The sequence below is a fragment of the Garra rufa genome, chromosome 5 (assembly GCF_049309525.1).
Source record: "Garra rufa chromosome 5, GarRuf1.0, whole genome shotgun sequence".
NCBI classification, from domain to species: Eukaryota; Metazoa; Chordata; class Actinopteri; order Cypriniformes; family Cyprinidae; genus Garra; species Garra rufa.
Genome location: NC_133365.1, coordinates 41026943 through 41052962, shown reverse-complemented (window position 1 = coordinate 41052962; position 26020 = coordinate 41026943). Strand labels below are relative to the sequence as shown.

The 26020-nt window shown below is 38.9% G+C and overlaps 2 protein-coding genes across 3 annotated transcripts in view; both read left to right on the top strand.

Annotated features, from left to right (window-relative positions):
* The window catches only part of LOC141335357 (uncharacterized), a 42518-nt gene extending 39188 nt beyond the window's left edge, over window positions 1–3330 (top strand). Inside the window, exons 17-23 of one of the 2 annotated variants that reach the window (XM_073840785.1) lie at window positions 267–321; window positions 1178–1659; window positions 1814–1841; window positions 2022–2225; window positions 2329–2522; window positions 2644–2680; window positions 2856–3330. In XM_073840785.1, coding sequence (XP_073696886.1) covers window positions 267–321; window positions 1178–1659; window positions 1814–1841; window positions 2022–2225; window positions 2329–2522; window positions 2644–2680; window positions 2856–2905 — 1050 coding nt within the window. In that variant the 3' untranslated portion in view covers window positions 2906–3330. The remainder of the gene's footprint in view (window positions 1–266; window positions 322–1177; window positions 1660–1813; window positions 1842–2021; window positions 2226–2328; window positions 2523–2643; window positions 2681–2855) is intronic. The other variant, XM_073840787.1, reaches the window with a different exon arrangement.
* A 12217-nt stretch (window positions 3331–15547) lies between these two features.
* LOC141335553 (uncharacterized) lies at window positions 15548–25872 on the top strand. The gene is made up of 8 exons (XM_073841054.1): window positions 15548–15718; window positions 18988–19088; window positions 20490–24172; window positions 24335–24362; window positions 24551–24754; window positions 24859–25052; window positions 25169–25205; window positions 25371–25872. The coding sequence occupies exons 2-8, from the start codon at window positions 18989–18991 to the stop codon at window positions 25418–25420; spliced, it is 4296 nt and encodes a 1431-aa protein (XP_073697155.1). The 5' UTR covers window positions 15548–15718; window position 18988; the 3' UTR covers window positions 25421–25872.
* Window positions 25873–26020: the final 148 nt, after the last annotated feature.

Genomic DNA, 26020 nt, shown 5'->3' with positions numbered 1-26020 from the left:
TCCAATTCAGGTCAGTACTTAAAAAAATAAAACATTTTGCAGATGTAGCCAGGTTTATGTAAATGTTTGTCTGTGAACTGTATTTCTAATTGTAATGTAATGTTAGTTTTTAGACAGTAGTATCAAGCATAATTTACTGACAGCTTCAGACAGAAGTAATACATTGACACATTAGTGTAAATATGTATAATAATAACAGTGTTTTCATGTGTGTTTCCCTCACATTATCAAACATGAATCCTTTAAATCTTTCTTCTCATCAACAGACTGTTTCAAAACAGACTGATGAAAAGAAAATGGTAAAATCTGCATTAATGGCAGGTAAGTTTTGTTACGACTTTCAGATCTTTTTTTGTTGGGATTTTTCAAAGATCAGGACAGACAAAATGAACTTGTTGGAGTCAACCCAAAAGACAAAGCACCTTAAAGAAACAATGCATTTCATATGTCCAAGAAATCAGATGTCAACATCACAGACTTAATAACAGAAGAAATTAAATATTATCTTACGATGATATTGTCTGTATCCACCTTTCTCCTGAACACGAAAGTCTCACCTGATTCATACCGGAACAATACTTTGCATTTCTTGGCTCTGGTGTTTCTTCAAATAAACATTTTCTAAACTCATAATTTAATGTTAAACCTACAAACTTGCTTTAACAAACAAAACAAAAAAAAGAACATGGCTGCAGAGTTTTAACAGTGTCACAATGAGTGTGTAGATGATATGAACCAGGTTGTAATTAGCTGCACTGAAAACAGATGAGCACTCATATCCTACACAAGCTTCTGATCAGGGTGAAGTTCAGCGGATTTTGACCACAAAAATGATAAGAACACACATTATTTTATAATTTTACAGTTTTCTCTTGTCAGTCTTTAGCATTAATGCAAGGCATACACTGCTGGACACAGATTTGCTGGTGCTCAGAACATATTTTAATGTCAGTCAGCAACAACACAGTTTAACCCTGTGAACATTTTGACATTTAGTTGTATCGAAAAAGTTTTAGTTTAAGTAATTTAGTATATATTATCACCCAGTTTTAACATGGGTTTCCATGGAGACATGACAGCATCAAAACAGAAGTTAGAATCCATCATGGCTAACAGGAAAACGTTTTTTAAATATAGGATATAACATTCTTGATTTAATTGTTGGTTGTGTATATAGTTTTCACAGAGTTGAAAGACAAATCCAAATGTCTTGAAAATGCAAAACAGGAAATCAAAGAAAAAGATGCACAAATTCAAGATCTTAAGGCTAAATTGCTGACAGATGTCGATCAGTCCGCAAAACAGCACACAATCCATCCTGGTTCCTGTATTCTCCTCTTTGAGAATGGATCTGATGAGGCCATTCACTTCACTCTTCCTTCAAAACCAGCTTGTCCAGTCATTGAAAAGAACAGTGGTCACAGTGTGGTTGTGAAGGTGTCTCCAGCATGTAATGCCACAGAAGAGCTCAGGTTACTGTACAAAATGAAGAAAGAGAAAGATTGGAAATCTCGGTCTGTTCAGAGTCTTGACACAGTCACTCTGACAGATCTCAGTCCAGACACTGAGTATGAGATGAAATACACAGCTGTGGGGAAGCTGAACTTCTTCGTAGATGGTGATGTCATTACAGTTACTACACGCACAACCATCAGAGCAGTATGTTACTAATTCATGACATACTAACATTTTTGAGAGTGTTTTATTGTACAGTAACTTAATGTAACTATATGGGACCAATAAATGTTTAATTGGTAAAAGTTACTTCTTGCAGCTCATTGTTAGTGATATTAATGATATTTTTTTCCTTTAGGAGAGTACAAGGAACACAATATTTAACAGTGAGTATAACAACCAAAAGAAGATTTGACCAATATAATGCTTTAGTTGTTGTTTTATAGAAGAAATGTATTGGATGTAAAAGGAAGAGAAAATAATCCTGATATTTGATTTTGATTATCATAGTCATCTATTATTGTAAAATCATATTTGTACATATTTCATCACAATTTATTTTTCAGAAGGGGTAAAAGTCTGGTCCATTTTGACTGGAAAAACAGCTATGTCGCACAAACACATTATTAGTACTCTGCAAACCCGAATTGAGGATCTGAGGGAAGTTCAAACAGTGGACAAGAGTGACATTGTTATGGTTTTTTGTCCTATTGTTTCTCGAGTTGGAACTGACATTGATGCAGCTCTGAAAGCTTTCAGTAACTATACAGGTTTGATTATCATCATCATCACAGTTTTAAATGTAGTTCATTTTGAGCATACTCTGGCTCAGTGTGATGCTTTTTTCTTAAATATGTTTATGTCCTTGAATAGAAACTAAACTGGCTGTTCTGGTGGTGATTCATCACACATTTGACCCAGAGAAAATGGTCCCAGAAAGCAGCAAATGTGTGAACAGGACAGACATACTCACAGTAGACTATCTGTTCTATGAGGATACAGGATTACTGAAGTGCCAGAAGAATTCAGATTCCACTGACAAAGTTGTGAACTGGCTAATACATGAGGTATTTAACAAGATGCTCCAAAATATAAGAACTGCTTTAAAATGTGTCATTTGAAAAACATCACTGTTTACAGAGGATCATCATGTGCTCATTGTGCTCATGTTGTGATGGTTTTCTGTAGGGGAGGAAAAGAGGTGTCCAAATATGTCCACGTCAAAGTAGGTTAAAGCCACTTTTTGTCATATAGTCTATATTATTTAATTTTTGTCAAGTAAATTAAACCTTTTCTGGTTTAATGTGAACAATCAGGTGCTTATTTATGATTGCTGTTTTCTCTGCTGTATGTCCTCATGCTCAGTAATGTACCTTAAACGTCTTTTTTATTTGAAACAGACAAACATGTTTCAAACTGGAAATCACTTTGGCCACTGGGAAGACCATGACATGACGAGGGTTGATACACACCTGTCAGTCTGTCTGCTGGTGCAATGTCTTGCTTGGTGCAATGCTTCAAGTTCTGTATCACAAAGACACAAATATAATTAATTTGTTTAACAAATGATAAGTAGCTAGACATACATAGAATCACCTTGAAATTATCTTTAATGCAACTTAATTGTGTTTTTCTTTAATTTCAGAACTGTCTTAAAATAAAGGAGAGCAGCCTCCACTCTCCATCTATAATAGATTAAATTAAATCTAAAAACTTGCTGGTGAAGGGAGAAACAAAGCAATGCTTCCTGTTCTGTATTGGACAGAGACAATTCATTTGTTCTTTGTATTCTAAAGATTTTTTGACAAATGATTAATATTAAGTGTGTGCAAATAAAAAAAAGAAATAGCCTGATTAGCATATAATAATTGAAACCATTTATGTGATTTGAATGATAAATTACAATAAACTGTCCAATCTGCAGCTGGCATGTTTACTGATTAACTATATCTGTTTCTGCACCCCTGCCTGAAGACAAAGGGATATAATTTTCTTTTCTTTCCTTTTTTTTTTTTTTTGGCTCATCAGTGGGCCATTGTGACTTCGGACTTGCAAATAATTTATTCACAATTAATTTTCATTTACGTGTTGTTTCACGAGTTCACCCTTACATCTAATCTGCTTGAGCCAGTATTAAGCATATTTTGGCGTGCTGTCCGGGGGAAGGGTTCCGGGCCGGAATACAGGCCGGAACCAGAGAACTCCCCCTGCTAGTGTAGGATCGAAACAGATTAGAAGTGGGGAGTAGGGGTGGAGGAGGGATGCCAAGAAACTATCGCTGGATGGAGGTAAGACGGCTGGTAATATATAGAGGATGCGCTGATTGAATGATTGGTTAAACAGGTTGCACCTGTGCCGAATGGGTTGATTATCTGATCGTGCTCCTCCTGAACCTTGTTTAATCAAACATCATTAAATTACGCTGTTTCACATTTAATTAAATTTTTTTCATCTAGAGGGAAAACTTGTAGAGTAACTATACGTCTTCCTGTAGATGCTAGCAAACTTTTTATAGATTTATAATAAAAGAAAAAAAGAAAAGAGTTACAGCCCATCTTCTGAAAATAACACAAATTTGTTGAAAATACACAATGTAGTTGTTACAATGAGGAGTCGGAGGTGGATCCAAATGCAAACTGTATTGGTAGACGTGGTCAAAACAAACAGGGTCAAACACCGGCAAACAGGAACAACAAAGATAATCCAAAGCGTAATCTGTAATACAATGCGAAATGGTCAGGGGCAGGCGGCTAGAATCAATAAACAGCAAAACAGTGCAGAATCTAAAACCCAAGAAAACAAGAAAACACAATGAACACAGGAACTAGAAAAGCTAAACAACGATCAGCAAACACAGAGGGGGAGGAGAGGCCTTTATACCAAACACTAGGGGTCACATGACACAAACAACCAAATGGGAGACGAACACATGGAACAGGGGAACCAATGACAACATGACACAGACAAGAGTGAAACATGGTTGGTTGAGACAACACATAACATAGAGTCCATATTGGAGTGCCCTCTAGTGGGGCTGACGGGCACTCCGTAACATACCCCCCCAAAGAGCGGCTTCCAGACGCTCCCAAAGGGCTTAGAACGACAGATCAGGGGGAGCTGAGGACCCCCACAGTTGGACATGTGGGAGCGAAGGTACCCACGGCGGAGCGGACAACCACCAGAGCCAGACAGAAACCCACCACAGTGGAGCAGAAACCCACCAGGGCGGAGCAGACGGGGCAGGAGGCCACCAGGGTGGCGCAGACGGGGCAGGAGCCCACCAGGGCGGTGCAGACGGGGCAGGAGCCCACCAGGGTGGCGCAGACGGGGCAGGAGACCACCAGGGTGGCGCCAACAGAGCAGGAGCCCACCAGGGTGGCGCCGACGGGGCAGGAGCCCACCAGGGCGGCACAGACGGAGCAGGAGCCCACCAGGGTGGCGCAAACAGAGTAGGAGCCCACCAGGGCAGCATAGATGCGGCCTCCATGGCCGTAACAAGGCAGACAGGAACGGCCTCGATAGCCATGACAGAGCAGACAGGAACTTCAGGAACAGCCTCCATAGCCGTGACAGGGCAGACAGGAACTTCAGGAACGGCCTCCATAGCCGTGACAAGGCAGACAGGGACTTCAGGGACGGCCTCCATAGCCGTGACAGGGCAGACAGAAACGGCCTCCATTGCCGTGACAAGGCAGACAGGGACTTCAGGGATGGCCTCCATAGCCGTGGCAGGTCGGACGAGGACTTCAGGAGCAACCTCCATAGCCGAGACAGGGCGTACGAGGACTTCAGGAACGACCTCCATAGCCGTGACAGGGTGGACAGGAACTTCACCTGGACTTGACCTGGACTTGAAGGAACAACTGCAACTTGGCTTGACTTTGTTGGGGCAGCTGCTACTTGATGTGATTCAGGAGGTGCTGTAGTATCTTGAGGTAACTTGGGGTGTGAAACCGTGACTGGTCTTGGCTCAGGAAGTGCTGTTCTGTCTGAACTTGACTCAGGATGTGAAACTGTATCCTTGCTTGACTCAGGATGTGCAGCTGTGACATGACTTGACTTTACAGGAACAGCAGCTGTGACGTGACTTGACTTTACAGGAACAGCAGCTGTGACGTGACTTGACTTTACAGGAACAGCAGCTGTGACGTGACTTGACTTTACAGGAACAGCAGCTGTGACGTGACTTGACTTGACTTTACAGGAACAGCAGCTGTGACGTGACTTGACTTTACAGGAACAGCAGCTGTGACGTGACTTGACTTTACAGGAACAGCAGCTGTGACGTGACTTGACTTTGCAAGAACAGCAGCTGTGACTTGACTTGAATTTACCGGAACAGCAGCTGTGACGTGACTTGACTTTACAGGAACAGCAGCTGTGACGTGACTTGACTTCGCAAGAACAGCAGCTGTGACGTGACCCGACTTTACAGGAACAGCAGCTGTGACGTGACTTGACTTTGCAAGAACAGCAGCTGTGACGTGACTTGACTTTGCAGGAACAGCAGCTGTGACGTGACTTGACTTTGCAGGAACAGCAGCTGTGACGTGACTTGACTTTGCAGGAACAGCAGCTGTGACGTGACTTGACTTTGCAGGAACAGCAGCTGTGACGTGACTTGACTTTACAGGAACAGCAGCTGTGACGTGACTTGACTTTACAGGAACAGCAGCTGTGACGTGACTTGACTTTGCAAGAACAGCAGCTGTGACGTGACCCGACTTTACAGGAACAGCAGCTGTGACGTGACTTGACTTTGCAGGAACAGCAGCTGTGACGTGACTTGACTTTGCAGGAACAGCAGCTGTGACGTGACTTGACTTTGCAGGAACAGCAGCTGTGACGTGACTTGACTTTACAGGAACAGCAGCTGTGACGTGACTTGATTTTACAGGAACAGCAGCTGTGACGTGACTTGACTTTGCAAGAACAGCAGCTGTGACGTGACCCGACTTTACAGGAACAGCAGCTGTGACGTGACTTGACTTTGCAGGAACAGCAGCTGTGACGTGACCCGACTTTACAGGAACAGCAGCTGTGACGTGACTTGACTTTGCAGGAACAGTAGCTGTGACGTGACTTGACTGTACAGGAACAGCAGACATGACGTGAGCAGGCTGTGGCTTAGCTGATGTGATGCTAGCGACCGCTGGCTTGGCAGATGCTGTAATGTAAGGTGGTCGTGGCTTGACAGACATGGCGTGATCTGGTTCTGGAGCAGCAGACTCAATGTAGGCTGGTTCTGGCATCAGGATCGTGGCTTGGCATGGGTCCGGCATGGCAGCCATCATTGCGACAGGCTCTGGCGTGGCGGCCATCTTGGCGAAAGGCTCTGGCGTGGCGGCCATCTTGCGAGGAGACATTGGCGTGGCGGCCATCATGTGAGCAGGCACTGGAAGCGCGGCCATCTTGTGGGCAGACTCTGGAAGGGCGGCCATCTTGTGAGCAGGCTCAGGGATGGTGGCCATTTTGTGCACAGGCTTTGGGATGGCAGCCATCTTGTGAAGTGGCTGGCAGACATCTTGCACTGTGGCTCTGGGCTAGCAGACATCTTGCACTGTGGCTCTGGGCTAGCAGACATCTTGCACTGTGGCTCTGGGCTAGCAGACGTCTTGCGCTGTGGCTCTGGGCTAGCAGACGTCTTGTGCTGTGGCTCAGGGCTAGCAGACATCTTGCGCTGTGGCTCAGGGCTGACAGACATGACATAAGGCTTGTGACAGTCGGCTGTGATGTGACGTGACTCAGGAAAGTTGGCTGTGACTGGAATTTTTTCAACTGACTCCTCAACAGTGCCCACAGTGAATGAGGAGCCAGTGAGCAACAAAGCAAAGTACAAAAACTCACTAAGCGACCCTCGAGGACCACTGACTATAAGCATGGTTTGGAGTGGTTCATTTAGTCCATGTGAAAATAAGTCCATGAGTGCACAGTCCGGGAAATCAGAATATTGAATGTCCAGAAAATCTTTGATGTGGTCCTCGAGGGACCGATTACCTTGAGGGGTGAGGGCGAAACTGATGACTGAGTCCATGTTTGCGCTGGTGGTGGAAAAAAGCTGCTGGATCCGGGTGTGGCTGATCGTTCTGTTACAATGAGGAGTCGGAGGTGGATCCAAATGCAAACTGTATTGGTAGACGTGGTCAAAACAAACAGGGTCAAACACCGGCAAACAGGAACAACAAAGATAATCCAAAGCGTAATCCGTAATACAATGCGAAATGGTCAGGGGTATGCGGCTAGAATCAATAAACAGCAAAACAGTGCAGGAACAAAAACACAAGGGAACAAGAAAACACGATGAACACAGGAACTAGAAAAGCTAAACAACGATCAGCAAACACAGAGTGGGAGGAGAGGCCTTTATACCAAACACTGGGGGTCACATGACAGAAACAACCAATGGGAGACGGACACATGGAACAGGGGAACCAATGACAACATGACACAGACAAGAGTGAAACATGGTTGGTTGAGACAACACATAACATAGAGTCCATATACGCCTTATTCAGCCCGCTGCCATTTTGAATCGAAAACGAGGCTGTGAGGGATAGCAGTCCAGCAGCGCCCACTGTGGCGCATTGTTGCGTACCGGGATGTAGATCGTATAGCCGTAAAATAATAGGTCATTTCACATTTTTCCACAGGACAAAGCGCTCCAGAAAACGTGGACTGATCGACAGGACATATAACCTAACTTTCAGGTAACAATATTGCATTTATTTAAGAAAATGACTGTGGAAACTAGCCGGTTGGCTAATTGCTAATTTATAATGCGAGCATGTTTATCTTCCTTTAAACGTTTACGCAGAGCTAACATGTGATGTATTACTACAACAACTAAACTAAATAGATTACAAAGAACACAAGAGTGCTCAACATTTTACTCAGGATTGTTTTTCAAAAACACTGACTGGAATTAGGACGCTTAAGGAGGGTTCAGCTCCGTCTGTGTTTACCTGGACTCAAAGACCTCACGAAAAGAAAACCTTGCGATTGTAAATGAAAAAGATATTCTTTTTAAATTATGTTTTAAAGATCAACATGTTTAATAGTTTGTGTTAAGAGCCTGCAGTTAACGTTAGATCGTAAGCCTCTTTCAGACAACATGTTAAGTCATACAAAAAACAGTGGGTTGAAAGTTTATTTTTATGCAAAGAGATCAAAAGATAACAATTATTTATTAGTTTGCCATGTAGTGTTTGATGTCAACCCCTTTTAAAATCGCTAAATGATATTCAGAACATTATTTTTTTTTTCTGTCTTGCTTTAGACAAGGAAAATGTCATGTTTATCGTAATTTCATAATAAAGGTCGGGAAGACGCTTATGACCTACCTGCAGGCTCTTAACACAAACCATTAAGCATTTTAATCTATATAACATCATTTGAAAAACTCTATGTAAGCGTTTAAAGGAAGATAAACATGCTCCCATTAGAAATTAGCAGTCTTTCCACAGTCATTTTCTCAAAAGAAAATGCAATATTGTTACCTGAAAGTTAGGTTATTTGTCCTGTCGATCAATCCACGTCTTCTGGAGCTCTTTGTCCTGTGGAAAAATGTGAAATGACCTATTATTTTACGGATATACGATCTACATCCCGGTACGCAACAACGCGCCACAGTGGGCGCTGCTGGACTGCTATCCCTCACAGCCTCGTTTTCGATTCAAAATGGCAGCGGGCTGAATAAGGCGTATTGGAGTGCCCTCTAGTGGGGCTGCCGGGCACTCCGTAACAGTAGTAGGTCAATGTAGTAAGCAATTATACTGTCAAAATCTCTTTGGAAGGTGGTGCCATCTTTTGGTAGGTGTCTCAATTGTTTTCAATGGTAAAATGGCACCAAAGTTCTTTAGAATAGCCTTTAAAGTGAACACAAAACTATTAAACATCTATAAAAACCTAGAAATCCTCAGTTAAAGCAAGAAAATAAAAACCATCCAAATTCTTGACAGTACAGATTTTAAAAGAGAAGGCTATATTTTACATTGTTGCTAAATGTTAGCTGTTAAAAAGTGACTTAGAGACATGCTCTCTTTAAAAGAGACATCTACAGGCCTATGTCTTTTAAAGACATGTTTTAAAAACATTTACATCATCTTTGAGGGATTTTTAGATATTATGTAAATATAAAGATACTTTAAAAGTAGACTGTAAGTTATTTATTAGTGAATGGTCAAATATGTTCAAACACATATTTGTGTTTAGAGTTGAATAAACAATTTAAGCACACCTGCTGATTTAAACAGTCACCAAAATCAAAACTCCACAGCAGACTGATACAACCTGTATTTATGAATTAGTGCAGTATACATAAAATATTTAGTGTCTAACTCAGCTATACAAGTGATCTGCTCATTCCACTAATTTCTCCATCATCAATCTTTAATCGTCATCAGCATCATCCAAACTCAGTGCTTTGCTGAAGATTTAAACCCTTTTGATAAACATGCACAGCTGTTACATTGAAATCACCTCTATATTCTCTTGTATGCACCTTAGTGTTTTTCTTTAATTTCATGTGTGGAACTATTTACCTTTAAGTAAAGAAGGGCAACCCACTCACTCAATTTTTTTCAGGGCTTGTTCTCTATTCTTTCAGTAATTAAATAAAATATATTTACTTATGGTGAGGTCAAGCTGCAGAGAAGCAAGGCTTAGCAAACCAAAAACTGACCACAAGGTCTAAAAATCACAGACAAATATGTTGTTGTAGTGACCCTAAAATTGAAGTAGAAGTTTGAAGAAGTAGAAATTGAAGAATTTGATGCTGGGCACAGCTGCACATTTATAAAACACAGATACATAGTGCAATACAAATTTAATCTAGTTATTCAGTTTCTACACTCTTAAAAATAAAGGTGCTTCACGATGTCATAGAAAAACCTTTTTGGTTCCATAAAGAACCTTTAACATCTGAAGAACCTTTCTGTTTCACAAAAGGTTCTTTGTGGCAAATAAGTTCAGTAGATTATAAAAAGGTAAGCAAAAAATGGTTCTTTAAAGAACCTTTGTCTGAATGGTTCTTTGTGGAACCAAAAATGGTTCTTTTACGGCATCGCTTGAAGAACCTTTTGAAGCACCTTTGTTTTAAGAGTGTATAAAAATGATCAAAGACATATCCAATCAGTAGCAGATTTGACTCTGCATGACTAAAAGGTGTGTGACTGTTTTTTGTCGTCACAGGGTATGTGTTCTGTGTTAGCAGGAACTCAGAACGCAGATCAATATTGCATGTTTTACTGGAGCTGTTCAAGTGTGTCTGTAAGCTTCTGTAGTCAATCTCAGCAATCTAAAGTTCCTTTTTTGTTAGAGTTGTGGGGAGGTCGGCTGAACTGGCCCTTTGATGCTGGGATACATTCATGTACTATTCATTTCTTATTCTTTCACATATGTTCAAACACATATATAAATTAAGGGATAATTATGTCTGTCCTGAAATTGTCAGTTGTCAGGACAAACTGAGCGACAGAGACAGAGAAAAAGTAGTGTCTTCCTCTGGAAAGATGGAGGAATGGATGAGTAAATAAAGGTGTCGAGAGATTAGTCATTTGATTTTTCCCAAAGTGCTGGAACCCTTGGAGCCCCGATCTCTTTGTTCACATCTCTCTCCTCTTTCACTTTTCAATTTCTCGGGTATGTTCCTCTTTTTCTGAGCTATTGTCCGATTGTTCTAATTTATCTGATCGGTCTGAAATCTCAGACTTCTCTGACCTCTCTGACCTCTCCGCCGCGTTGAATGGCTCCGCGCCTTTAGAACTTCTCAACAGACAAGATATTTTGCTATTAGACAGTGTTTTCATTGAGGGCAAAGGACTGCCTAACTGCAAAATTAACCAGTTTCTAAGTACTATGGTGACCTGATGTTTTTATAAGGAATTCATGATTGCATATTTCAAACTTTAGGAAAAGGATCATTCAAGGGTAATGGCTGAATGTATGTCATAATAATAATACATTTTGTGCTTTGTATAGATTATCAAAGCTATATAGTGGAATGAAACAGGATCAATAAAACTGTTGCTCTGTTCACCATTCAGAGAGATGCTGTGACACTAACAGCTACATGCATCAACCCTCTCTACTTATGAAACCCCCTTTTAGCTTGAGTGTATCAGCTACTTGTCAGATATACTGTAGATGTTTTTCAGCCAGCGTAATCAGTCCTTTATCACATATTTGACATCATCTACTTAGATGTCTGGTAGTTAGGATCCATCCAGTTCTTTCCAGCCACAGCACCTATAAACTAAAAAACAGCTTTGCAACCAACAGGAAAATGCTTTATGAGATGCAATGCTTGAAGTTCTATGAATAAGTCCAGTTTAATGACGTGCTTTTACAAACCATAAAGCTGCATAATTCATAAGTCCTACTGGATACTATGGAATTAAGCCTATTACTTTAAATGAATGACCTAAAATACACCGCGTTCCAAATTATTATGCAAATTGGATGTAAGTATCATAAACATACATTTTTTAGTTTTTCAATTAAACTCACGGATGGTATTGTGTCTAATGGCTCTTTGGACCACAGAAATAAATCTCAGACACCTGTGATAAATAATTTGCAAGATGAGCCCAATTAAAGGAAAAGTACTTAAAAAGGACGTTCCACATTATTAAGCAGGCGACAGGTTTCAAGCAATATGGGAAAGAAAATGGATCTCTCTGCTGCCGAAAAGCATCAAATAGTGTAATGCCTTGGACAAGGTATGAAAACATTAGATATTTCACAAAAACTTAAGCGTGATCATTGTTCTGTGAAGAGATTTGTGGCTGATTCAGAGCACAGATGGGTTTGTGCAGGTAAAGGCAGAATGAGAAAGGTTTCTGCCAGACAAATTAACCGGATTAAGAGAGCAGCTGCTAAAATGCCATTACAAAGCAGCAAACAGGTATTTGAAGCTGCTGGTGCCTCTTGAGTCCCGCGAACATCAAGGTGTAGGATCCTCCAGAGGCTTGCAGTTGTGCATAAACCTACTATTCGGCCACTCCTAACCAATGCTCACAAGCAGAAATGGTTGCAGTGGGCCCAGACATACATCAAGACTAATTTTCAAACAGTCTTGTTTACTGATGAGTGTCGTGCATCCCTGAATGTTCCTAATGGATGGAGTAGTGGATGATCCATGTCCCAACAAGGCTGCGACTTCAACAAGGAGGTGGTGAAGTCTTGTTTTGGGCGGAATCATAGGGAGAGAGCTGGTTGGCCCCTTTAGGGTCCCTGAAGGTGTGAAAATTACCTCGGCAAAGTATTTCGATTTTTTGACTGACCGTTTTCTTCCATGGAACAAAAAAATAACCATGCCTTCCGTAGCAAAATCATCTTCACGCATGACAATGCACCATCTCATGCTGCAAAGAATACATCTGTGTCATTTGCTGCTATGGGCATAAAAGATGAGAAACTCATGGTGTGGCCACCATCCTCCCCTGACCTCAACCAGATTGAGAACCTTTGGAGCATCCTCGAGCAAAAGATCTATGAGGGTGGGAGGCAGTTTGCATCAAAACAGAAGCTCTGGGAAGCTATTCTGACATCCTGCAAACAAATTAAAGCAGAAACTCTCCAAAAACTCACAAGTTCTATGGATGCAAGATTTGTGAAGGTGATATCAAAGAAGGGGTCCTATGTTAAGTTGTAACTTCCCCTGTTAGGATGTTTTTGATTGAAATAGCTTTTGATTTCAGTAAATATGACCACCCAATGCTGCAAATTCAGCAAATGCCTGTTTTCAGTTCTTTACAACCTATAAAATGTTTTAACTCTGTTGTGCATAATAATTTGGAACAGTGCATTTTCAGTTTTTTATTTTTGAAATAAATACTGTGATCATTAGGAGGTTTGTTCAATAAAATTCGAATTATACCCGAATGGTTGATTACTTGAAAATAATACTGACTGTCATTTGCATTGACTAATTATAAAAATCAGGGAAAGATACCATTTGCATAATAATTTGGAACGCGGTGTAAGTGTACAAAGGCAGTTCAATTCTCCATCCTACTGCATGGCAAAGCTTGTGTATAACCATTAAACTTAATGTTCAGTACCATTGTTTAATGCAATGCGTTGTTAATGCAGAGGCAAAAAGAACAAATTTGTTCTCTCTATACATTTCACTGAGAGATTTTTAGTGAAGTGTTTTGGTGTTAAAGGGGTCATCTGATGCAACATGTTGTTTGAACATAAATGTGTACAAAAATTTGTAATCTCTATAAATAATATCCCCTTTTTCAAATCAAGTCATTCTCAGCTTCTTGGCTATGTGATGTCACAAAGACCAAGGCCGCTCTTGCGATAGTTGACTGACACGGCCATCTTACCTTAGACCCGCACTGAGTGAGCTTTGAACAGTCCATTGTTTCGAGGCCGGAGCAGGGACATAAACAAGAATTGCTCCTAAGCGATTGAAGTGTTCTGTTGTTGGATGTAACAATGATAGCAGTCGTCATTTACTCCGGACATCGGAGTTGCTGAAGGCGCTGAGGATTAACGTTACTTTAATTTTTGAAGGGAATGTGCCCTCCGATCTACCTAAATGCATCTATGTTCGCCCTAATAATTCGCAATCCAGCTTCATCTACAGTTTTTATAAATTTTGCAAATCGCCTTACTAATAATGTGCTAGTTAGCAAGTTTAGTAGCTGAAGTAAACAGGACTGCGCCTCACCCCACAGAAGAGAGTGGCAGAGTGAGCAGAGGTCTTTAGCATTTAAAGAGACATGCAACAAAATGGGTTGCTGTGTAAAGAGCTGATTTTGACCAGGTAAAAAAGGTGTGGTTTTACACTATTGAGAAATTTTAACCAAAGTATGTAATAGACTTTTCATTAAGACCTTAAATAATCAAATTAACTTGTGGAAAATGTAGAGGAAGAAGGGTCTTATCTAGCCAAACCATCAGTTATTTTCATAAAAAAATACAACTGAAATACTTTTTAACCTCAAACACTCATATTTTCTTGTTCTCCCTGAACTCTGTGTCTTCTGAACATGAACGTGAGATGGGAGTTTTTTTAAATACCCAATCGGTCTTGAACCAGAAAAAAAGCAGAGTTCAGAGAGAGCAAGACAAGACGAGTGTTTACCATTACAAAGTATATAAATTGTGTGTGTGTGTGTGTGTGTGTGTGTGTGTGTGTGTGTGTGTGTGTGTGTGTGTGTGTGTGTGTGTGTGTGTGTGTTTATTTTTTTAATAAAAATAACCGATCGTTTTGCTAGACGCTTCCTCGGCTGGGATCCTTTACAACTGCATTTGGGATCGTTTAAAGCCGCATTTAAACTGCATTTTGAAAGTTCAAACTCAGGGCCCTCTTGAAGTCCACTATATGGAGAAAAATCCTGAAATGTCTTCCTCAAAAAACATAATTTCTTCATGACTGAAGAAAGAAAGACATGAACATCTTGGATGACAAGGGGGTGAGTTCATTAACTGTCATTTTTCTGGAAGTAAACTTCTCCTTTAACTCATTTTCAAATGCATATATCCCTGAGATTTATTTGCAGTGATCGACCTGAAGAACACAGACTTTCATTATGATTTCATTTTGAGTTTTGGCAGGTTACATTGGCAATGCAGAGAGAGTAAAAAAGCAGACGGGGTAATTAATATTCTTTTTTTAAATGTGACAGGCTCATAACTCCTAAGACATGGGAAATACAGCGGTCTGTAACCGGGCTTCGCGTTTCCATTTGAGATTTTTGGCAGCCACTATATGCATTCGCAAAAAAAAAAAAAAGGAAAAAAAAAAGCGAAACGCATTTTCACAATTTATGCGTCCACAAAACGCAATTGAAATTACAGTTTGCAATTTCTTTTGCCAATTATCTGTAATATCCTTTTATAATTGATGACTTTTTGAATGGGCAATTTAAATGATTCGCTGATATTGCTTAACTACACAGTATGTTTTCAATATCAAACAAGTACTGCGTAAAAAAAGGATATATGAAAGTGTGAAAACTGCAGTTACGTATCGGGGCTGGTTAGATTGATTTGTAAGTCGGAAGCGTTTAACTACAGCTAAAGTGAAAATGAAAGTATGCATGTGTTCCTGGTGTTAAACTCACGGTAGGGCTGTGTGAAAGTCACAAATAACAGCAAGTTTGTTTAAAGCTTTTTTTATTTTTATTTTTTAAAAGGGTAGAGACACAGTGTCAGAACTTACTCATGAGCCAGCTCTAAGTTGACTATGCCTACTTCAAATGATCTCCGTGTGAATTCTACAGGTGAAGCAGCAAAAAGAGCATAGGTAAGTTTGCTTTATGCTAAAATTGTGCTAAGCAACTGCAACGCAAAACGTGTTGTTTCGCTATAAAAATCATGATGACCTCAACATGAAGCTTCATTTTTATGCATTTGTCTATATTATTGTGCTTTCATCATTGAGGAGAAGTGGGTTTTAAAGTACCTAAAATGTAAATAGGCTCACACCAGGAAAGGGCTGTTGGATGACATGGAGCGCCCTAAACTCACAATCAGTGCTTGAATTTCTTATGCTTTCCTCACTGTTAGTTTATTTGGTGGGATCTGTGTGGGGGGTTATGCTTATAATATAAATATATTTATAATACAAAATATTATAATATCTTTGTTTGAACATAATATCCACAACTACATAACATTTACTAAAACAGTTTTACATGAACACTTTTGTATCTAAAAAAAAAAAAGTCCAGTCCAGACAATGGTTTATAGGTAAGTCGCAGAAAGCAGTAAGTAACTTGTTTGTGAAAATGTCACTATTATAGCCCTAAACCAGGCATACATTGTGTGATTTCAGCAGTGTTTTAATTAAATATCAACTCTAACTGTGTGAGTAACTTACATGAGATATAAAACCAGAGATCATGATTGATGATTTATCACACAGACTGACAGGCTGTTAGATAAAAAGAAAAAAATGTTTTTAATAAACAATAAGCACACTGGTGCAACATTGTGTATACCACAAACACAAACAACAACAAACTAATAACTGGGATGGTTAACGAGTGTCAGGAAGGTGATGGGAGATAAACTAAAAGTCAATGACAATGAAATTATATATGCCATGATCATCGAGGTGCAACTTGACTGCTCACACTATACATGTAAAATTAAACCTGGAACTGTGTATGATATGATATGATATGACTTATATTGTCAGACGAATCTGAAATTTTTCTTGCGTAACGGTATGTTGACACTCTTTACAAACAGACAAAACATGATTTACAAAAAACATACAATATAATCAGGGGGGGGGGGGACGCTGGAGCTTTCATTTTACATGGATCTTGTTTAGCTCTAGGACAGCCTGGTGTACAAAGGAATGTTTTAATTTCACTCGATTAAATCTTGGAACCTTATATCTACGCTTAGATGGCAAAAGTACAAATTCATTATACAACACATGACTAGGATTAGAAACAATATTCATAGCCAGCCTTAAGAGGTTCTTATGATAAGAAAGTTCATATAGCTTTTCAAGAGGCTGTCCTACTACCTTTGAACATATTTTAATTTGGTTCCTCAACTTTGTCTTTAAGCCAACAGACAAACTCCTGTACCAAACAGAATTGCAATACTGTAGGACACTCATAATTACAGACATAAAGAATAGTGCAAGAATCTGTTTTGATGCTCCAAAAGACCTGAGACGATGAAGAAAATAAATTCTCTGCTTTGTCTTATTACACAAACCATCAATATGATCCTCTCATGACACCTTATTGTCAATTGTTACACCTAAATACCTATAATTTTCTACCTGTCTGATGTTTTCATTATGTATCACTACAGGTTTTATATATACATCAGATGTGGACCTAAATACAATTTCCTCATTTTTTTTATGTTAATCACAAGAGCATTGTTGTCACACCATTCCACTAAATTATTAACTCCATGTTGGTGCAGTCCCGAAATTTCCAAATCACTTAACACAGATATTAACACAGTGTCATCAGCATACTTTAAGATGAATTGATTAGACCTATCTATACGACAGTCGTCTGTGTACACAGTAAAAAGCACTGACACAGCCTTGGGGTGCCCCAACATTTGTTTTAACTGCAGTTGACAGAACTGTATTCAATTTAACCATCTGAGTTCTATTTGTAAGAAAAGGAACATACCACCGAATCAGATAGGGATTTACACCCATCCTAAGAAGTTTAGACACCAAAATATCAGCTTGAATTGTATTAAATGCTTAGGAAAAGTCTAAAAAGAGAGTTCTTACCATAAGTATTTGGTTTATCCAAATGTTTGGAAACAATATGCTCCAAAGCTGCCACAGCATCCTCCGTACTACAACCTTGCTTTTAGGCAAATTGACATGGATCAAGTTTTTGCTTAATAGCGCTTACCAGATGTTTAAGTAAAATTCTTTCCAAACATTTCATTATTACTGAGGTAAGAGCTATAGGTCTATAATCTTTGCATTCCTTTGAACATGAAATTTTAGGCAATGGTTTTATATAAGAGGTTTTCCATAACCATAAGGGACAGTGTGCGTATCACTAGATTCCTGAAAAATTGGTTGCCACACTGGTGCCAACTCGTATACAAAATTTTTAATGAGACTAGGACTACATCCATCAGGTCCCGCCGCTTTTCTTGTATTTATAGACTTAAACATCCTAACCTCATCATCACCTATAACAATCCTCTCTCTGAGGAAGAAGATACAACTGTGCCAAATAGTTCACTATAGTTGACACAATTATCAGTCACCTCAAATCTAGAAAAATAAGTATTTAGTTCATTGGCAAAACAAGCTAGATTATCTGTTATGATTGATTTATTTATAGATAAATCATATCTATAGATGAACAGCATTTAGCCTCCTTCCATACCATGGTTTAAATTCAGTTTTTGCTCAGGTGCAGTGAGGGGGAAAAAACATTGTCAGTTGTCATGTGAGATTCATTTAGATTTATTTTTGAATTTTTTGGTCACAATACAATTAGTTTTTAATGCCATGAGTCAGTTTTTATGACTTTGCAATAATTATAAAAAGTTACATATCCTCCTGAAAATTTAAAAATACAAATTTTGAAAAATGTATTATTATTAATATTATAGAATTAATTAATATTATTAATTATGGGTGTGACAAGACACTTATCTCATGAGACGAGACACGAGACTGGGTTCATGAGAATTAGACGGGATCAGATTTTGTAACTTTTTAAAATGATAAAATTTATGGGGAAAAATAGTATTCTATTCAACTAAAAAACACAAAATGCAAAAAAAATGGAGGTGTATTTTCATAGGAAGCGACCATATTGAGCGTTGTATTTTTCCCCATGCAAAACTATTCAAGTCTTTATCCACATCTTAATTATTCTATTTGAGTAAGAAGAGTGATAACACAGCCCAGACCCAGTGGGGCAAAAGATGGTTATATCCAGTTGTTGTTGTTTTTTTGTTTTGTTTTTCATTACACTGTCAGGCTTTAAATAATTTGACTTTGTTTTTCATGATAAATATCAGTAATACAGTTCTACTGTTTCACCCTCCTGACTTCAGTATGGATTCAGTGGGAGTAAATGTCATTGAAACTGCAGCTCTGGGGAGACCCTTCCAGCTGGGGATGCTGTATGACTGCAGAAAAGATGCACTTGTACCAGGTACCAGATCAAACAATTCTCTCAGATCCAGATCCAGATAAATTATCGTCTTGCATAGGCAAGATCATGTATTGATTAAATTGGTTATCTTGTAGATATTTATATAATGTTTACATTTTCTATAATGTTGTGGTGAGTAATGATATACAGTCATGGCCAAAAGTTTTGAGAATTACATAAATATTGGAAATTGGAAAAGTTGCTGCTTAAGTTTTTATAATAGCAATTTGCAAATACTCCAGAATGTTATGAAGAGTGATCAGATGAATTGCATAGTCCTTCTTTGCCATGAAAATTAACTTAATCCCGAAAAAAACTTTCCACTGCATTGTTAAGAAGGCTTCAGGGTGTCCAAGAAAGTCCAGCAAGCGCCAGGATCGTCTCCTAAAGAGGATTCAGCTGCAGGATCGGAGTGCCACCAGTGCAGAGCTTGCTCAGGAATGGCAGCAGGCAGGTGTGAGCGCATCTGCACGCACAGTGAGGCCAAGACTTTTGGAAGATGGCCTGGTGTCGAGAAGGGCAGCAAAGAAGCCACTTCTCTCCAAAAAAAAAACATGAGGGACAGATTGATCTTCTGCAAAAAGTATGGTGAATGGACTGCTGAGGACTGGGGCAAAGTCATATTCTCCGATGAAGCCTTTTTCCGATTGTTTGGGGCATCTGGAAAAAGGTTTGTCCAGAGAAGAAAAGGTGAGCGCTACCATCAGTCCTGTGTCATGCCAACAGTAAAGCATCCTGAGACCATTCATGTGTGGGGTTGCTTCTCATCCAAGGGAGTGGGCTCACTGACAATTTTGCCCAAAAACACAGCCATGAATAAAGAATGGTACCAAAACACCCTCCAACAGCAATTTCTTCCAACAATCCAACAACAGTTTGGTGAAGAACAATGCATTTTCCAGCACGATGGAGCACCGTGCCATAAGGCAAAAGTGATAACTAAGTGGCTCGGGGACCAAAACATTGATATTTTGGGTCTATGGCCTGAAAACTCCCCAGATCTTAATCCCATTGAGAACATTGGTCAATCCTCAAGAGGCAGGTGGACAAACAAAAACCCACTAATTCTGACAAACTCCAAGAAGTGATTATGAAAGAATGGGTTGCTATCAATCAGGATTTGGACCAGAAGTTGATTGAGAGCATGCCCAGTCGAATTGCAGAGGTCCTGAAAAAGAAGGACCAACACTGCAAATACTGACTCTTTGCATAAATGTCATACATCACAAAAACAACTGAAACAAAGATCTAAAAGCAGTTTAGCAGCAAACTTTGTGAAAACTAATATTTGTGTCATTCTCAAAACTTTTGGCCATGACTGTACATATTTTTTTAAAGATAAAGGGGGAAAATGTCCATAGTTGCCTTTTTGAAAATGCAAATGTTTTGATGCATTTTCAGGAATCACACTATGGGATAAAGAGCAGCTGCAGCAGAGTATACGGCATCATTCTCAAATTAATACAGATTTCAGTGTTACAGCTTCAGATTCCATTGAGGATAAATCTCACTTAATGAACATTGATGTTTATCTACAACTGAGCCTTTTAAGTGGACTCATTAATGTTAGAGGAGCAGCCAAGTATCTCAGTGACACCAAGAAGTCATTCAAACAACAGAGACTGACCCTACATTATCATTCAACCACCAAGTTTGAAGAACTGACCATGAACCACTTGGCTTCCGGAAATATAGCTCACTATGAAGTGTTTGATAATGATACAGCCACACATGTGGTGACAGGTGTGCTGTATGGGGCAAATGCTTGCTTTGTTTTTGATAGAGAAGTTGCATCAGATGAAGACAAAAGCACAGTAGAAGGAGAAGTAAAGGCTGCCTTTGATAAACTAAAGGGAATTTCAGTAGGTGCACAGATTGATCTGAGCCTGAATGACAAGCAGAAAACTGCAGTTCAAAAATTCAGTTGCACATTTTATGGTGACTTCCAGTTACAGTCTAACCCAGCCTCTTTTGAAGATGCTCTGAACGTTTTTGCTGATCTACCAAAACTGCTGGGAGAGAACAAGGAACTTGCAGTTCCATTGAGAGTGTGGCTTTATCCCTTGGACAAACTACATTCACATGCTGCAAAACTTCAAAAAGACATCAGCATAGGTCTAATCAAAAATGCTGAATCAGTATTTGAGGCCCTAAGTACAACTGAAATGAAATGCAGTGATCTTCTAAAAGACACACCGTCTTTGGCCTTTGCAGGATTTTGTGACAAAATAATGCATATGAAGCAAAACTGCTATATCTATAAATTGAGTTTCATGAAGAAACTTGGCTCTCTGTTGCCAAAAATACGTGGTGATATAGAAAAGGAAACAGCGTTAAATGAGCTTCTGCGTGATCATGAAGAATGTCCATTCAGAAGAAGAGATCTTGAGCAATGGATGAAAGAAAAAGAGCAGGAATCTGTCATAATTAAAACACTTCTCAGACAATTGATTGATTCTGGAGCCACAGTGGAAGAGAATCTAGATACAATTTTATTGGATCTGGAAGTTGAAAATGTGGTTAGCTACACTTTCACAACATTTGAGTGGCCAGATGTGCTCCTTTCTAAACAAAGGGCCTTCCTGAATGCTTCAACAGAAGGAAACAATGGTGAGGATACACCTAATTCCAAGCAAAAAACTGGATTCACCCCTGAAATAAAAAAAACTATGAAGAGTAACTTGAATATCTTTAAAAACTTGATTAAATCAAAAACGTGTAAGCCAGCCAAATTTATTGTTGCATCAAAAGAGATGAAAAACAATCCAGGTTCCTGCATTCTTCTGTATGAAAATGAATCTGATGAAGCCACCTGTTTCATTCCTCCTTTAAAACCCGCTTGTCCGGTCATTGAACAGATCAGTGGTCACAGTGTGGTTGTGAAGGTGTCTCCAGCATGTCCTGCAACAGAAGAGCTCAGGTTACTGTACAAAATGAAGGAAGAGAATGACTGGAAATCACAGTCTGTGCTACAGAGTCTTGACACAGTCCCTCTGACAGATCTCAGTCCAGACACTGAGTATGAGATGAAATACGCAGCTGTGGGGAAGCTGAACTACACCGTAGACAGTGAAGTCATCCACCTCAGAGTCATAGACAAGAAAGTTATCGATGCCACAGAGTCTGTCTTAGAAACACTAAGCTTGGTTGAAAACAAGTGCAGTAAACTTTTGGAGGACAACAGTGCTGTCACATTCAGTGCAATTCACAGGAAGTTTCAAGCCATGATGAAATACTGCCAAATCTACAAACAAGATTTATGTAACAAAATTAAATCAATGATTCAGTCAATTCAAGCCTGTAAAAAAGATATTAATTCTCTGATAGACCTTCTGCAAACTCATGAGAAGTCTCCATTTAATGAAAGTGAACTTATGGAGTGGATCACAGTGAAAGAAAAGGAATCAAATGCAGTTAACAAGTTTCTTCAGCAATTGTGTGACTCTAGAGCTGATGTGAACAATACCGTTGATACATTTTTGTTAGATATTAGCGTAAAGAATATTGTGTGCTACACATTTAGTTCTCTTGATCTGCCAGACAACCTGATTTCTGATCAAGAAAATTTTCTGAAGCCTCAAATGATAAAGAGAAATTCTGAGAATAAACGTAATGCAGTGCCTCAAACATGGCTCACTGGAAGCATTAGGGAGATAATGAAAAGGCATTTGGAAATATTTAAAGAGCTGATGCTTTTACATGCTGATCAGTCAACTAAATTTTTGGTCACCTTAAAAGATCACACAATCCATCCTGGTTCCTGTATTCTCCTCTATGTGAATGGATCTGATGATGCCATTTGCTTCACTCCTCCATTAAAACCCGCTTGTCCAGTCATTGAACAGATCAGTGGTCACAGTGTGGTTGTGAAGGTGTCTCCAGCATGTCCTGCTACAGAAGAGCTCAGGTTACTGTACAAAATGAAGAAAGGGAAAGATTGGAAATCTCAGTCTGTACAGAGTCATGACACAGTCACTCTGACAGATCTCAGTCCAGACACTGAGTATGAGATGAAATACACAGCAATGGGGAAGCTGAACTACACTGTTGAAAGTGATGTCATCCACCTCAGAGTCATAGACCAGAAACTCATCCATGCCAAAGAGTCTGTCTTAGAAACACTAACATTAATTGAAAACAAGTGTATTAAACTTATGGAGGGCAACAGTGCTGTCACATTTAGTGCAATTCACAAGAAGATTCAAGACATGATGAGATACTGCCAAACCTACAGACAAGATTTAAATAATAGTTTTAAATCAATGATTCAGTCAATTCAAGCCTGTGAAAAAGGGATTAGTGCTCTGACGGACCTTCTGCAAGCTCATAATGAGTCTCCATTTAAAGAAAGCAGTCTTAAAGAGTGGATCACATTGAAAGAAAACGAATCAAATGTAGTTGATCAGTTTCTTCAAAAACTGCATGACTCTGGAGCTGAAGTGCATAATAACTTAGATACATTTTTGCCAGAAAACAAAGTAAGGAATCTGGTGTGCTACACATTTAGTTCTCTTGAGCTGCCAGACGACTTGCTTTCTGATCAAGAACATTTCCTGAAACATTCAACAATGAGGACAAACTCTGAGAAGAAACCTAGTGCAGTGCCTCAAACATGGCTCACAGGAAGCATTAAGGGGAAAATGACAGAACATTTAGAAATATTCCAAGAACTGATGCTTTTACATGGAAATCAGTCTGTAAAATTTTTGGTCACCTCAAAAGAGCACACAATCTGTCCTGGTTCCTGTATTCTCCTCTATGAGAATGGATCTGATGAAGCCACTTGCTTCATTCCTCCTTCAAAACCAGCTTGTCCTGTCATTGAACAGATCAGTGGTCACAGTGTGGTTGTGAAGGTGTCTCCAGCATGTCCTGCAACAGAAGAGCTCAGGTTACTGTACAAAATAAAGGAAGAGAAAGACTGGAAATCTCAGTCTGTGCTACAGAGTCATGAAAAAGTCACTCTGACAGATCTCAGTCCAGACACTGAGTATGAGATGAAATACGCAGCTGTGGGGAAGCTGAACTACACCGTAGATAGTGATGTCATCACAGTTACTACACGCACAACCAACATCAGAGCGGTATGTTACTTATTCATGAAATACTAATAACATTTTTTGAGAGGGTTTTATTATACAGTAACTTAATGTAGCTATATATGGGACTACTAATAGGTGTTTAATTGGTAAAAGTTACTTCTTGCAGCTCATTGTTAGTGATATTAATGATATTGTTTCCTTTAGGAGAGTACAAGGAACCCAATATTTAACAGTGAGTATAACAACCGAAAGAAAATTTGTCCAATATACTGTTTTAGATGATGTGTTGTTGTTTTAAAGAAGAAATGTATTGGACGTAAAAGGAACAGAAAATAATTCTGACATTTGATTTTGATTATCATAGTCATCCATTATTGTAAAATCATATTTGTACATATTTCATCACAATTTATTTTTCAGAAGGGGTAAAAGTCCATTCCATTTTGACTGGAAAAACAGCTATGGCACACAAACACATTATTAGTACTCTGCAAACCCAAATTGAGGATCTAAGGGAAGTTCAAACTGTGCACGAGAGTGACATTGTTATGGTTTTTTGTCCTATTGTTTCTCGAGTTGGAACTGACATTGATGCAGCACTAAAAGCTTTCAGTAACTATACAGGTTTGATTATCATCATCATCACAGTTTTAAATGTAGTTTTTTATTTTGAGCATACTCTGGCTTAATGTGATGTTTTTCTTAAATATGTTTATATCCTTGAACAGAAACTAAACTGGCTGTTTTGGTGGTGATTCATCACACGTTTGACCCAGATAAAATGGTCCCAGAAAGCAGCAAATGTGTGAACAGGACAGACATACTCACAGTGGACTATCTGTTCTATGAGGATACAGGATTACTGAAGTGCCAGAAGAATTCAGATTCCACTAAAAAAGTTGTGAACTGGCTAATACATGAGGTATTTAACAAGATGCTCCAAAAAACTGCTTTAAAAATGTGTCATTTGAAAAACATCACTGTTTACTGAGTATCATCATGTGCTCATTGTGCTCATGTTGTGATGATTTTCTGTAGGGGAGGAAAAGAGGTGTCCAAATATGTCCACGTCAAAGTAGGTTAAAGCCACTTTTTGTCATATAGTCCATATTCATTTTTGTCAAGTAAATTAAACCTTTTCTGATTTAATGTGAAAAATGAGATGCTTAATTATGATCGCTGTTTTCTCTGATGTATGTCCTCATGCTAATATACCTTAAATCTTTCTTATTTGAAACAGACAAAAGTGTTCCAAACTGGCTTTCATCTTTGTCACTGGGAAGACCGTGACATGACGAGGGTCGATACACACCTGTCAGCCTGTCTGCCACTGCTTGGTGCAGTGCTTCAAGTTCTGTATTACACAGACACAAATGTAATTAATTTGTTTAACAAACGATAATTAGCTAGATATATATAGAAATCACCTTGAAATTCTCTTTAATGCATCTTAATAGTGTTTTTCTTTAATTTCTGAACTGTCTTAAAATAAACGAGGGCAGCCTCCACTCTCCATCTATAATAGATTAAATTAAATCTAAAAACTTGCTGGTGAAGGGAGAAATGCAATGCTTCATGTTCTGTATTGGACAGAGACAATTAATTTGTTCTTTGTATTCTAAAGATTTTTTGACAAATTATTAATATTAAGTGTGAAAATTAAAAAGAAATAGTCTGAGTAGAATATAATAATTGAATAATAAATGATAATTAATTATGTGATTTGAATGATGAATTAAAATAAACTGTCCACTGTAACTGGCATGCTTACTGATGAATTATATCTGTTTCTGCACCTCTGCCTGAAGACAAAGGGATATAATTTTCTTTTTCTTTTCTTTTTTTTTTTTTTTTTTTTTTTGCTCATCAGTGGGCCATTGTGACTTCGGA

Excerpts from the sequence above, each read along its gene's own strand:
- LOC141335553 (XM_073841054.1), top strand. The coding sequence starts at position 18,989 with ATGGATTCAGTGGGAGTAAATGTCATTGAAACTGCAGCTCTGGGGAGA. Across the intron at positions 25,053-25,168 it reads TGAACTGGCTAATACATGAG|GGGAGGAAAAGAGGTGTCCA; the intron begins GTATTTAACAAG and ends GATTTTCTGTAG. Across the intron at positions 25,206-25,370 it reads CCAAATATGTCCACGTCAAA|ACAAAAGTGTTCCAAACTGG; the intron begins GTAGGTTAAAGC and ends TATTTGAAACAG.